This window comes from Taudactylus pleione, unplaced genomic scaffold (genome assembly GCF_031769625.1).
Source record: "Taudactylus pleione unplaced genomic scaffold, aTauple2 ptg000842l, whole genome shotgun sequence".
In the NCBI taxonomy this organism is placed as follows: Eukaryota; Metazoa; Chordata; class Amphibia; order Anura; family Myobatrachidae; genus Taudactylus; species Taudactylus pleione.
The window spans coordinates 5,241,921-5,257,173 of NW_028285244.1; the positions used below are offsets into that span (position 1 = coordinate 5,241,921).

At 45.6% G+C, this 15,253-nt stretch overlaps 1 protein-coding gene across 1 annotated transcript in view; it reads right to left on the reverse strand.

The window, feature by feature from the left end:
* The window catches only part of PARP4 (poly(ADP-ribose) polymerase family member 4), a 271,504-nt gene that overhangs the window by 223,657 nt on the left and 32,594 nt on the right, over positions 1-15,253 (reverse strand). Inside the window, exons 2-3 of the mRNA XM_088458553.1 lie at positions 9,127-9,259; positions 4,541-4,727 (exon numbers count right to left, since the gene is read on the reverse strand). Of these exons, the coding sequence (XP_088314679.1) occupies positions 4,541-4,727; positions 9,127-9,258 (319 nt within the window). The 5' untranslated portion in view covers position 9,259. The remainder of the gene's footprint in view (positions 1-4,540; positions 4,728-9,126; positions 9,260-15,253) is intronic.

Genomic DNA, 15,253 nt, shown 5'->3' on the forward strand with positions numbered 1-15,253 from the left:
CCTGAAGAAGAAATACGGCTCGTGTGCAGAAGAAAACAAAGACTCTGGCACTGTAGTCATATCTACCAACTGCTGTGATTGGTGAATTGAGATACAGATGTGTCCCGATACACTTAGCCTCAATACGTCATGCAGCGTGAGACACCTGGCATGACTGAGTTGCCCTGAGCGGTGTAGCATCTTTTTCCCTCGAATGTGCATCTTAGTCACAATCGGATGTGACAAACCGATTCACTGCTTTTGATTAATTTGATATGCGACACTTGTACATCTAAGTGCGACTGAGTCTATTAGGCTTATGTATTAGGGTGCAATCTGGTGTTCCTGCAGCGGCAACAGATCATACCCTATTACATAAGCCCCTAAATCTGTTAACGAAACACAACAGAACTTGGCGTGAAAAAAAGCCATGGTCACTGAATCGTAACACTTTGTTTACAGATTCAATCAGGGGTGTATCTAGGGATCTGACTGCCCCTGGCAAGGTAATGGACTGGTGCCCCCCTCCCCCCCATAATTTCAGGAAGTGCCCCCCAGTAGTAGTCCACCCTATGCAGTGTCCCCCAGTAGTAGTCCACCCTTTGCAGTGCCCCCAGTAGTAGTCCACCCTATGCAGGGCCCCCAGTAGCAGTCCCACTATACAGTGCCCCCAGTAGTAGTCCCCCTTATGCATTGCCCCAGTAGTAGTCCCCCTATACAGTGCCCCCAGTAGTAGTCCCCCCCTATACAGTGCCCCCAGTAGCGGCCATCCCCCCCCATAACGTACCCAAGTAGCGGCCCCCACAATACAGTGCCCCCAGTAGCGTCCATCCCACCCATAACGTGCCCCCAGTAGCGGCCCCCACAATACAGTGAGAGCGGTCTGCCCTACACTTTGGGCGTGGGGAACTAGCGGGGTAGTCCACCCATTGGCTGCAGATATATATGCTCATCGTGCTTTGTGTATGGGCAGTCAGCCGACCACCCGTACACTTGCTGCAGAAGCCGCGGTGAGGGAGAGCGAGACACACCCACTGGCCAGCGAGACCTGAGCCAAGATGATGGTTGTTCAGTGTGTATATTTCCGTTAGGTGTGCAACCAGCTTTAGACACACATTTGAGCAAAATAGGCTTGGCGGAAGCTGAGTTGCATGGAACCTGGGATGTTTGGTGTGAATACAGCAACAGTGCATGAGGATACAAAATGTACCCCCATTGCGCATTACGATGGGGACATGGTCGTGCATCACACCCCCTATTCCCGTCACACTAGGGGCATAACCCAGCGCTTCACGAGCTGATGGGCAGCCGCAAGCCTCTCTCTACTTTATATGCCGCACGGCATCCTTTCACCGTAGTTCCCTCCTAACTGTTATTTTGTTGCGGCGGGACAGTGCTGAAAAGTGGGAACGTCCTGCCACATTCGCAGGGTTGGGAGATACGCTGTACTAAGTTCTGAGTAGCCCTTGGTGCCATATTTCCTGAGGGAAGGGTCCCATTACAAAGTCTTGCACACAAGCCCCCTCACATCTTAAAATGCACCGAACCAAAACACAAAATCAGTGAACCATCGCCATGGTGGTGGTGTTGGGGTCCTTCTGTCCACCAATTATTCCTACCAGCTAATACCCTCTGAACCATCCCATACATTCCCAACATTTGAGGTTCATGCTACACGCCTCTTCCAACCAGTAAACATCAGAGTAGCTGTCATTTACCATCCCCCTGGCTCGCCCTCCAAATTCCTTGACAACTTTGCTTCCTGGCTTCCTCACTTTCTCTCCTCAGATCTTCCCTCCATTATCCTAGGTGACTTTAATATTCCTATTGACATTCCCACAGAACCCTCTGCAGCTAAACTCCTTACCCTCACCTCTTCATTTGGTCTCACCCAATGGACCTCTTCACCCTCCCATGTGAGTGGGCACTCACTTGATTTGGTCTTTACTCACCGTTGTGATATTTCTGATCACTCCAATTCCCCATTTCCCCTCTCTGATCATAACCTTCTCTCTTTTAACCTATCCCTCTCTCCTTCCCCTCCTTTACCTCCTAAGGCCACCATTACTAAGCGGAACATTTAGGCTATTGACACCTTTGCTTTTTCCTCCCTGAGACTCTCTTCTCTCCCCTATCCTTTCTCTCTCCTGTCCTGAACAAGCTGCCTCCCTGTACAATTCCTCCCTTACTTCTGCTCTTGACTCTGTTGCTCCGGCAACAACTACTCACCCTCGCAGGTCCACACCACAACCCTGGCATACCAAATGCATCAGGTACCTGCAAAAGTGTTCAAGAATTGCCGAGCGTCAGTGGAGAAAATCACGCTCTAGGGCTGACTTCCTCCATTTCAAATTTATTCTCTCGTCCTACAGTGCTGCCCTGTCCCTCTCCAAACAAACATATTTCAAGAACCTCATCTCCTCCCAGTCTTCAAACCCCCGGCGTCTCTCTGCCACTTACAACTCCCTCCTCTGCCCTTCCTCTCCTCACCTCCCCTCCTCACTCTCCACCCTTGACTTTGCCACGTACTTTACATCTAAAATTGACTCCATACGTAAGGACATCATATCCCATCAGACCCTCAGCACTCCTCCCCCTCCTTTCCCTAACCACCCCTCCAATTCTGCCTCACCAAACCTGACATCCTTCTCCCCTGTTTCTGGAGAGGAAGTCATGGCCCTAATCAGGTCCTCCCCTCCTTCCACCTCCACTCTTGACCCTATCCCTTCCCGTCTCCTCTGTTACCTGTCTCCTTCTGCCTGTTCCCATCTTGCTCACCTACTTAATCTCTCCCTATCATCTGGTACTGTCCCTTCTGCATTCAAACATGCCCTGGTCTCCCCCATTCTTAAAAAACCTAGCCTTGATCCTAACATACTTTCCAACTAACGACCCATCTCTCTTCTCCCTTTTGCTTCCAAACTACTTGATCGCATTGTTTACAACCGCCTTACCACCTTCCTTTCCTCCTACTCTCTCCTCGACTCATTTCAATCTGGCTTCCGTTCTCTCCACTCCACTGAAACTGCCCTCACGAAAGTCAGCAATGACCTCCTTGCTGCCAAATCCAAGGGCCACTACTCTCTGCTCATTCTCCTTGACCTCTCTGCTGCATTTGATACTGTAGACCACCCTCTCCTCCTGCAAATCCTTCACTCTCTTGGTTTACGTGGCACTGCCCTCTCCTGGCTTTCCTCCTACCTCCTTGATCGTTCCTTCTGTGTGTCCTCTCATGACTCCTCTTCCCCCCCACTTCCACTAACAGTAGAAGTTCCCCAAGGTTCTGTTCTTGGACCTCTCGTTTTCTCCCTATACACATCCTCTTTAGGTGAACTCATTAATTCCTTTGACCTCCAATATCATCTCTATGCTGATGATACTCAAATTTACCTTTCCACCCCTGAGCTCTCCCCCTCGCTCCTTACCCATATCTCCAAATGTCTCTCTGCTGTCTCTTCATGGATGTCCCAGCGCTTTCTTAAACTTAACATGTCTAAGACTGAGCTGATCATCTTCCCACCCTCTTCCACTACCTCACTTCCCACAATTTCATTATCTATTGATAATGAAGTGCGCTGCCTTGGAGTTATCCTAGACTCCTCCCTCTCATTTAAACCACACATTCAGCACCTCTCGCAGTCCTGCCGTCTCCACCTAAAAAATATCTCCAGGATTAGACCCTTCCTCACCCAGGATGCCACTAAAACCCTCATCCACTCACTGGTCATCTCCAGATTGGACTACTGCAACCTTTTCCGTCTCTCACCTCTCTCCACTACAATCAGTTCTCAATGCTGCTGCTCGGCTCATCTTCCTCTCCAGACGTTCTACATCTGCTTCCCCTCTCCTTCAAGCCCTACACTGGCTCCCCTTCCCCTTCAGATGCCAATTCAAGGTTCTTACACTTGCCTACAAAGCCCTCACCAAATCCTCTCCCACATACATTTCTGACCTTCTCTCCCCTCACGCTCCCGCCCGTCCACTTCGCTCATCTAATGCATGCCGCCTCTCTTGCCAACTGATTACTTCCTCCCACTCCCGCATCCAAGATTTTGCCCGTGCTGCTCCCTACCTTTGGAATGCTCTCCCTCTCCCTATCAGAATCTCCACCTCTCTACAAATCTTCAAACAGGCTTTCAAGACCCACTACTTCATCAAGGCCTTCCAGCTCTCATCCTAACCCACCTCATGCTCTTTCCTCACTATCTTCCCCCTTCTGTGTCACACCTGTCTGTCTGCCCTCCCCTTTAGAATGTAAGCTCCCACGAGCAGGGACCTCTTCCCTCATGTACTTCTCTTTACATTTTCTTCGACTCTTTTCTCCCCATTAGGGCACCTAACACATGTCTGCCAACTCCCTGCTGCTTATTGTGAGTGTCTAACTGCTATTGCAGCAATGTATATAAATTGTGTCCTTGTCCTGCACTGTCATGTACTGTAAGTTACTTGTTTCTTGTTCACTTGTTTAGTTCTATGTACGGCGCTGCGGAACACTTGTGGCGCCATATAAATAAAGGATAATAATAATAATAACCCCAAAAAGTGATATATAAAAACTTACCTTTCGCTTTATCCAGGATCACGTCAGATTGCTTGTGGTGTATTTGCCGCTCCGCCTCAGTAAGTGGTGTCCCCTGAAGCAATGTCCTTATCAGGTCAGGGCTTACTACTGAGATGCAGTGCTTCTCAATCCTCCTCTGCTGGGTGCTGTTTAACGTAGCAGTGTTAGTCACTACAGCGTGGGTGACCTGAAACATAAACAACATAGACATCCTAATAATACAAATGTCAATGCATCTTTTATTCTTGTTAACATAAAAAATAGGATTTTGGTACTTACCAGTAAAATCCCTCTCTCTGATTCCACAAGGGACACTGGAGATCAAGACACTGGGTATAGATGGTGAATGAGTGGAGCTAGCACTTAAAATTTATAAGTGTGAGTGACTCCTCCCCCTCTATCCCCCAGAAGCCCCTGTTAGAGAATTGGAGTCCGAGGAGACGAAAACAGAATCAGAAGATACAACTGAGGAGGAGTCAAACAACAAGTCGTCAAAGCCGAATAAAAACATACATAACAAGAGAAACATACAACATGTTTAAAACAGAACACAATGGCAGGTAAAGCAATGCTGGGAGGGCGTCCAGTGTCCCCTGTGGAAACGGAGAAAGGGATTTTACTGGTAAGTACCAAAATCCTATTTTCTCCTTCATCCACACAGAGATCAAGAGACTCGGGACGTTCCAAAGTTTTCCCCCCGGGCGGGAGAGCTCTGAGAAACCTGCACAATGCTGCAACCGAAACTAGGTCCTGAGGCTGCAAAGGTATTAACCGATAAAATCGAACAAAGGTATGGACCGTGGACCAAGTGGCCGCACGACACTACTGGGAAGCAGAAGTGCCCCGACTAGCATCCCAGGAGGCACCCACGGAGCGAGTGGAATGGGCTGAAATAGAGATCAACGGAGGCCGGCCAGTAGAGATGTAGGCCTGTCGAATGACCAGACGAATCCATCTGGCCATCGTCTGCTTAAAAGCAGGCCAACCACGCTTAGAAGCATCATAAAGAACAAACAAGGCATCCGACTTCTGCAAGGCAGCAGTACGGGCCACATAAATTCTGAGAGCCCGAACAACATCTTGGGTAAGTGAATATGGAGAAGTATCAGACAACACCAGAACCACATTGGCTGATTGATCTATAAAGTAGAAACCACCTTCGGTAAGAAGGATGCCTTAGTACGGCGTTCCACACGCTCATTGTGAAAAATGATATAGGGAGGTTGACAAGAAACAGCTCCTAATTCAGAAACCCTCCTAGCCAAAGCCAAGGCCAAAAGGAGAACTGTCTTCCAAGTGAGAAGCTTAAGATCCACGTCTTCCAAGGGTTCAAACATTGAAGATTGTAGTAAAAGTCAACACCAAGTTAAGGTCTCACGGGGCTGTAGGTGGGACAAAGGGAGGCTGAATCCGAAGAACTCCTTGTAAAAAAAAAAAAAAAAGTGTCTGAATGCGCGGGATTAAGGGAAAATCTGCTCTGAAAAAAGGCAGACAAATCCAATACCTGAACCTTCAAAGAACCAAGGTGCAAACCCGCGTCCAAACCCAACTGGAGGAAAATAAGGAGACAGGATATCCGAAAGGCAGTAGTGTAAAACCTCCGTTCCTCACACCAGGCTACATAAGCATGCCAGATACGGTGATATTGAGCCAAAGTGATAGGTTTACGAGCTCGGAGCATGGTAGAGATTACAGAGTCCTGAAGACCGCTACGTCTTAAGACAGTGAACTCAACAGCCACGCCGTTAAATGCAGCCACTGTAAGTCTGGTAATGGCAAGGGCCCTGAAGTAGAAGGTCTAGTCGAAGACGCAAGGGCAAAGAATCCCTGACGAGGAGCTGCTGAAGATTCGAGAACCAAGCCCTCCGAGGCCAGTTCGGAGCCACTAGGATTGCTTCCTTCTTGATCCGCTTGAGAACACGTGGAAGAAGAGGAAAAGGGGGGGGGGGGGAGAGGTACATGAGGTTGTAAATCCAAGGAACCGTCAGAGCATCTATCACCTCTGCATTAAAGTCTCGAGTCCTGGAACAATACCTGGGTACCTGATGGTTGTGTCTGGAAGCCACGAGATCTATTTCTGGCATACCCCACTTTCATACTAGTTGACGTAAAACGTCCGGGTGAAGAGCCCATTCTCCGGGATGGATGTCCTGATGACTGAGATAGTCGGGCCCCTCACAATTGTCCACTCCCGGAATGAACACTGCTGAGATCGTTACCACATGGATTTCTGTCCATCGAAGAATGCGATTTATGTGGCGCATGGCCATGCGACTGCGAGTCCCACGTTGATGATTTATATATGCGACGGCTGTAGAGTTGCCTGATTGGACACGAACAGGTTGATCATCGAGAAGAGAAACCGCTTCCAGAAGGGCATTGAAAATTGCCCGGAGTTCCAGCACGTAGATTGGTAGACTAGACTCCTGTCGCGACCAATGGCCCTGGAAGTGACGGTCCCGAACCATCGCTCCCCAACCCCTGAGGCTGGCATCCATTGTCAGAATGATCCAATTCCAAATGCCGAACTGGCGACCCGCAGTGAGGTGGTCGAGCTGAATCCACCAGAGAAGGGAGATTCGTACTTGAGGCGACAGCTGTACCAGGCGGTGCATAAGAAGATGTGATCCAGACCACTGGGCCAGGAGATTCAACTGGAAAGGACAAGAATTAAATCTTCTGAGTTGAAGAGCCTCGAAGGCTGCTACAGTACCATCTTCCTTGGAAGACCAATGCAAAGATGAATGGACACCCGCTTTGGCTTGAGAACCAGGAGGACAAGCTGATGAATAGCATGAGCGTTGTCCACCAGAAGATCCGCAGAGCAGCCGTATCCAAGATCATTCTCAGAAATTGGAGAAGCTGAGATGGAATCAGACTGAACTTCTGAAAGTTGATTATCCAGAAATGGCGGATAAGGACCTGGTGTGTCAAAGCTACATGGTTATTAAGAATCTGAACAGATGGAGCCTTGATGAGGAGGTCATCCAGATATGGGATAATGGTGACCCCCAACGATCTGAGATGATCGATCACCACGATGGCTGGGAGAAGCCTCTTTTTAGATGGTCTAGCGGACGCACTGACCCTAGAAGAGGAGGACGAATCCATGCATTGAGCCAGGCCTTGCACAGAATGGGCTAGATCTTTCGCCCAACATGGCTCTCTCTCTGTGTAACCTGAAACAGGGGCCCGGTTCCTAGCCAATTCCCTATCTCTGCTTGCAGCAGCCAGTTCCAAGGAGAGATCAGCCATAACACCTGCCCAGGTTTATATCATAGGTGGCGTAGGGGCTGCATCTGGAGAGGGTCCTGCAACAACGAAATACAAGAATCACATAGGGCCGCTCCATCAGAGCATGCCTGAGATAGATATGAATTACACTTAGAGCAAGCAAAACACCTTTTGTGCATCAAAGCAGCTGCCCCTTTACCTGTCATGATGCTGCACACAGACACACACACAGAGAGAAACAGAGGTACCCCACAGCCAGATAAAGAGGAACCCCCGGGTACAGAGGGGGAGGAGTCACTAACTGCCTCCCTAATGTAGATTCCCCCTCACTGAGCAGCCAGAAGACACACACTCTATAATAGTGGCGGCGGGTACCCTGATGTGTCCATGTAACAGGCTGACAGACGCAGCTATGTGTCAGCCTGTCCTCATGTGAGCTAAAAATAAAAGAAAATAGAAAATAAAAGACTAAGTTGTGGGCTGAGCTCAGCCCAAGTGACCGGCTCCGTCGGGCACAATTCTAAAACTGGGGCTTCTGGGGGATAGAGGGGGAGGAGTCACTCACACTTATAAATTTAAAGTGCCAGCTCCACTCATCCACCAGTCTATACCCCAGTGTCTTAATCTCCAGTGTCCCCTGGTGGATGCAGAAGAAAAATAAATACTTTTTAAAATTTATAATTGACTATCTTACCTTTAAACTGGTAGATGCAAGGGAAATCACATCTGAATTAACATGTGGACATGAATGAGCCAAGCCTCTAACAGACTTGTTTAATTAGCAAAAACATGACGCATTTTACTTAATATTTAACAAGTCACATTAACTTTTTCAATACTATCAAATTATCTCCCACCTGCTCAGAGTGAAGGTAGCTATTTTCTGTGCTGGAAAAACATTCTTGACATTGTAGATAAGGTAGGTCGTTGATAGAATACCTCTTACAACATTCCCCCCCTTATGCATCCTATTATAGTAAGAAACATCCCCTTGACATATGATATCAGTACAGTACTATTCCGCGGCGGCTCGAGAGGTCTGCCTGCAGCGCAGTCCAAAATTCAAATAGGGGAGCCACATCAACTGCCGAGTCCTGGCCGGCAATGTTTGGCTGCATTTGGAGTGGCAGTTGGTGTGGCTACCCTATCTGAATTTTGGCCTACACTGCAGCCCCACCTCTGGAGCAGCCACTGGTACTATCCTGTGAAAATTGTGACTGCTTAATTGATAAGACATATTCATTTAATTTAAATATTATTGAATACAATGCACGGCTTCTCACACGCACTATAGATTTATCTCTTTTTTTCTTCCTGTAATTATCTTATTTCAGGGACTGCACATAGCTTACCTTTCCATTCAGCACAAAGGAAATAGCTCCTCCATTTGAAATAATGCTGGTTTTCAGTTTTGATTTTTCTTTAAATGGTAAGGAGCTCACTTTGAGGAAAAATACAAAGTCGGAAAAGATGCCTACACCCATCCTAAGAGGAAAAACAATGTAATATTAAGTCATCTATATAAATTACGGATCCTATAAGGTAGAAATAGAAAACTGTCCGATCGCATGTTATATAAAACTGGATAAATATAAAGGGGGTGTATGTACTAAGCCTAAAGTACCAACCAATCAGCTCCTGTCATTTTATAGGCTGTTTGAAAAATGACAGTTAGGAGCTGATTGGTTGGTACTTTATCTCTCTCCAAGGTCTAGTAAATCTCCTCCATAAGACTAGAGTGATATATATGTGCATGTGGGACTCTAAAACAGCAGATCAGCTTGCGGAAATGGTGGAGAGGTATGTGGTGCCAAGGAATTGTTGAGTGTACCCCAACGGCCACTAGTCCCGCAATGGTGATCTCCAGTGACTGTTCCGGGGAAAAGGGTGCTGGGCAGTGGAATTAACTTATGTAGGTTTGGAAACTGGAATTTGGCCGGCTGTGCCAGGATGGTTCCTGCCTCATATAAGACTTTATAAAAATATGATCAGATGTGGTGGGCCTGCTAATTGTCCACTTGCCTCTGAATCTATGCTATGTAATACTGGTTTGTAAATCGCACAGTATCTTTCTTTACCTGGCTAGCCTGCACTGCAGACCGACAGGCTGAGCCAAATAAACAAATGTGTATAATCATTGTAGAAGGCAAACTGGTAGAGGCTCTGTTAGATTCTGGTAGTCTGGTTTCTCTTGTAAACACCCAGTTGGTGATCCCCTTAAAATATAAGGGGAAACATTTTGGTGTAACCTGTATACAAGGGTATACTTGGCATTATGATACTGCTGAAGTGAACACAGAAACACAGTGTGGACCCCCTGTAGTCAGTGGAATTAAATTTAGCATCAAATATCTTATGCTAAAAGAGACTGCACCACTTGGTTACAGAAGTAAATAACCCAGACTTGTTTCATAAGGTTACTGATACAGTGGCATTGACTCTGCAGTGTTCCTTTTTACAAGCATGGGGCCTGATTCATTACGGATCGAAACTGCGATTACACATGCAGACCCGCGGCGAAAATATGCTAATTTCTGCGATTGCTATTCCATCGCAGCACAACATAAGGACGTCCACTTCCTTACTCACGTCCGTAATACCTTGCAAGTCTGCGAAACCATCGAGCCTCATGCACAATTGCACAAGGTCAGACCTTACTCAGAAATCGCTAAAATTCCTGTACGCAGTGAGAGCTCAGGCTGCGTATGCCATCGCAGTGGCTAATTTAGGCACGCCCCTGTAACGGCGTTCAAACACACTTGCACGCTTGCGTTTCGCCGACCACCCCCCATCACCAGCCCCAAACGCTCACTTCCAGTCAATCTCTCTGCGACGGGTCTGCCATTGCAGATGTGCCTTTGCGCAATATAATGCATACGCATGCGCAGTACGCAACAATCGGCCATCTGCGTGCATAATCGCAGCTGTGATCCGTAATGAATCAGGCCCATGATTGGAAGTCAGAAAATGACGAGAGCAGCAGTGGGGCACAGAATGATGTACCCCTACTAAAATACAGAAAGTTGTTGAACTAATTTACCATATGCCTGATCTTGCAGTGAGAAAATATATTTTTGAATCAGAACAGTTAAAAGACCCTACTCTGGGCTAGAGCAGGGGCGTATCTATAATGGGTGTAGGGTGTGCGAGGCACAAGAGCCCCTGGGTTTAGGGGGGCCCATACCGCACACCCTGCACGCATACTTCCTAATACTTACCTTTCCAAAGTCCCATGTTGGCTGGAGAGGCGCTACACAGAACGCTGGAAGCGGCCACTTCCCGGCGTTCTGAGCATGCACAGTAGGGAAATCGCTGCTGCACCATTTTCCCAGTGTCCTGCGCATGTGCAGTAGACTCTGGGCACAGACAAGTACCTGGAGTCTACTGAACCTGTCAGTACGCCGCGGCCACTGGAGAGGAGGGAGCCCTGGATGGTGAGTGAACATGGGCCCCCTCCTCTCTAAATACGCCCCTGGGCTAGAGAAAATTTAAAAGTGGTGATGGATATCCTGTATAGCCTGATAGTAGGTTGTCATAGCCTCACATGGCAGTATGTCAGGATTTGTTATATCAAGAGTCAAAAAAGGAGAAGATACAGTGGAACAATCAATAGTTCCTAAGGAATACAGAATAAGGGTGTTAGACCTGGCTCATTGTCATATAATTGACTACTGTGCATCCTGCCCTGGGTGCCAGGAACATGCACCTAGGCCACATTATAGAAGTCCACTTGTCCCATTAAAAATTATTAATGTCCCATTTAAGAGAATAGCTATGGATCTGGTTGGACCTCTAAATAAAGGCTGCCCGGGGTCATCATTATATTTTGGTGGTAATGGATTATTCTACTAGATACCCAGAAGCAACACCTTTGCGCAATACATCAACAAAGCAAATAGCTAGGGAACTAGTAGATGTCTTCAGCAGAGTGAGAATACCTAAGGAACTCCTAACTGATCAGGTTACCCCATTTATATCAAGAATCATGAGAGTTGTGCTGCCTGTTAAGTTAGTTAAGGACCCATGTGTATCACCCTCAGACTGATGGTTTAGTAGAGAGGTTTAACAAAACTTTAAAGAATACACTAAAGAATGTGGTGGATAAATATTAGAAAGATTGGGATTATTTGTTACCCTATTTATTGCTGGTAATTAGAGGTTCCACAATCTTACACAGGGTGCTTGCCTTTTGATTTGCTATATGGGATACTGGATTTTGCAAAAGTGACATGGGAGGGACAACCCGGTCCTTATATTGAGCACGTTACTCAGAAGCAGCAAAGAATAGCTGCAGTGGTGCTAATAGTGAGAGTGCACTTGGAGCAGGGCCAACAGGCACCACAAAGGGCGTACAATTGTAAGGGTATTATAGAAGATATATTCCCAATTTTGCCACCATTGATGTCCCTTTGACTGAACTTACCAAAGGTAAACAGTCAGTTAATGGTTAAGTGGAATCCTGAGGCAGAAAAGGCTTTTCAGGCATTGCAGGTAGCGTTGTGCAGCCAACCAGTCTTTATGACACCTTACTTTAAAATGAATGTTATGCACAGATACATCAGATGTATCTGTGCACAACAAAGTGCTGTACTGTCTCAATGCAAATATGGTGAAGAGCATCCTCTTATTTATTTAAATAGGAAATTGAATACACATGAGAGACATTATGCCACTTGTTATAAAAGCATTGGCAAGTAAGTGGGCATGAAAAACACCAAGGTACCACCTTTTAGGGTGAAAATGTAGACGGATTACAGATCATGCTCCATTTAAGTGGATGGCTGGAAATATAGAGGAGAAAAAACTGGGCGCTTCAGTGTTAATCTGTTGTGGGGTACAAACTGTAGCTCACCAAATGGGGGTGGCAAACCCCTATAAAATGCAAGAACAAAGAAAACAAATTTTGGGAGCGCTGTGGTACCAGTATGAATGTATTTAATCTCTAAAATACAAAATATAAATGTGAGCACAGAAATAAAAAACAAATCCTATAGGTACAATATAATTATAGTAAATGTCTGACCTAATGAACCTAGGTGAACATGAGTAGCTGATAGCACTGGAATAACTAAATAAGTGAGCAATAATGTGGCCACATAAAAATAACCATAAAAAATATATATGAAAAATAGTCCACACATAACCGAGGATCGAGAATATAGCTCCTTTAGTACAACAGGAAAAGTCACGTAATAAAGAGCACAGGTAAAATCCAATTGGAGTAATGATCCAGCAGTGCAGGGATGGACACAGTTTGTAGTACTTACAACTTAATTAGAATACATTTTTAGTATGACAGATGAATGCATAGTAAATATTCTGCAAGCGGGGAACAATTAGTAGGTAACACAATTAATAATCCACATTGGTGGATGTGTACCTGTGATCTCCAAGTGTGTCCGTGTCACAGAAGTCTCTCATGAGAAAATGCAAAAAAAATCCTGCCGTGATTGTGCTAAGCCAGCACAGACAGTGGACTGTATCCATCCCTGCACTGCTGGATCATTACTCCAATTGGATTTTACCTGTGCTCTTTATTACGTGACTTTTGCGGTTGTACTAAAGGAGCTATATTCTCGATCCTCATTGGTTATGTGTGGACTATTTTTCATATATATATTTTTATGTGGCCACATTGTTACTCACTTATTTAGTTATTCCAGTGCTATCAGCTACTCATGTTCACCTAGGTCATTAGGTCAGACATTTACTATTATTATATTGTACCTATAGGATTTTTTATTTTTTATTTCTGTGCTCACATTGATATTTTATATTTTGTTTTTTAGAGATTAAATACATTCATACTGGTGCCACAGCGCTCCCAATATTTGTTTTCTTTGTTCTTGGAAATATAGAGGCCAATTGGAGAATAATTAAATGGTCCTTAGCATTGCAAACTTTGAAGTTTTTAGTAGAGCATAGGCCAGGAAGACACCTTGTGAACGCAGATGCTTTGTCTTGTATTTTTTTGCTTAGGGGCTACAGGTGTTCCACCCCACAGGTCAAAATAGTAAAGGGGATACGTTTTTAGCTTTTGTCTGATAGAAGCTGATTAGCAACCTTAATTGTCAGATCACCTGTGAGAGGCTGATAAAGTGTGTGTCAGTCTCTGTAGTCATTACTCACTGCCTGGGGAACAGGCCAGAGGCCTGTTGAGAGACACCGTGATTACTGAATGCAAGTGCTGTGCTAAAGAAGTCTGTTTTTTTGACAGGGAAGTTAGGTGCTTTAGAGCATAGGTTTTCAAACTCAGTCCTCAGGACCCCACACAGGTCACGTTTTCCAGGTCACCCAGCAGGTGCACAGGTGTATTCATTACTCACAGACACATTTTAAAAGTTCCACAGGTGGAGCTAATTATTTCAATTGTATTTCTGTGAGGAGACCTATAAAACATGCACTGTTTGGGGTCCTGAGGACCGAGTTTGAGAACCACTGCTTTAGAGGGAATCATTTTGTTTAGATAGAGCCAGACAAGTCAGGATTTAATTTTATGCTTTGTTTATTTTTGTGCTGATAATAAAAAATAGCTGCAGATATTTGTACCAAGGCCCTGGACTGATGTACAACTGCAACGGTTTACCCCAGGAGATGGCACCCTATATACAGTAAAGGAGTAAAAATTTGAAAATGAGATGAGATGAAGTAAGCCTTGGCGATAAAGTAGATGGAGACTAAAGTGCCAACAATCAGCTCCTGACATTTTTTAATACAGTCCCGTAAAGTGACAGTTAGGAGCTGATTGATTGGTACTTTATCTCTCTCCAAGGCGTAGTACATATCCCCCCAATAGTGTGATGTGTTATAAGTGCATCCTATACCTCTAATTTCTGTGACAAAGTAGCACGCTTCTTATAGCCTCATACATTTATATGGTAGCAAAATGCCTGATGACTTCCAATATCCATATAATTTTACAGTAGGGATATACATACGAGTGCCACATATAACTGCTATTCCCTGCTTTCCTTTGGCACTTAAAAAGTGATGTGGCATTTTCTTTTATATTATTAACCCCAGTTCATCAGAAATCTAAGATCCCATTTGGCAAAAATGAAAATGGCCCTGGAAAAACATGGAAAAGTTGAAGCTGCAGCCTGTTACGTGTATACGTTCAGAATATCAGCATTCACTATTATTATTACCAGTTATTTATATAGCGCACACATACTACGCAGCGCTTTACAGAGAATAGTTGGCCATTCACATCAGTGCCTGCCCCAGTGGAGCTTACAATCTATTTTCCCTATCACATACACACTAGGGTTATTTTTTGTTGGGAGCCAATTAACTTACCGGTATATTTTTGGAGTGTAGGAGGAAACCAGAGTACCCGGAGGAAACCCAAGCAACCACAGGGAGAATATACAAACTCCAAACAGTTAGGGCCGTAGTGGGTATCGAACCCACGACCTCAGTGCTGTGAGGTAGTAATGCTAACCATTACACCGTCTGTGCTGCCCAATGGCGACAATG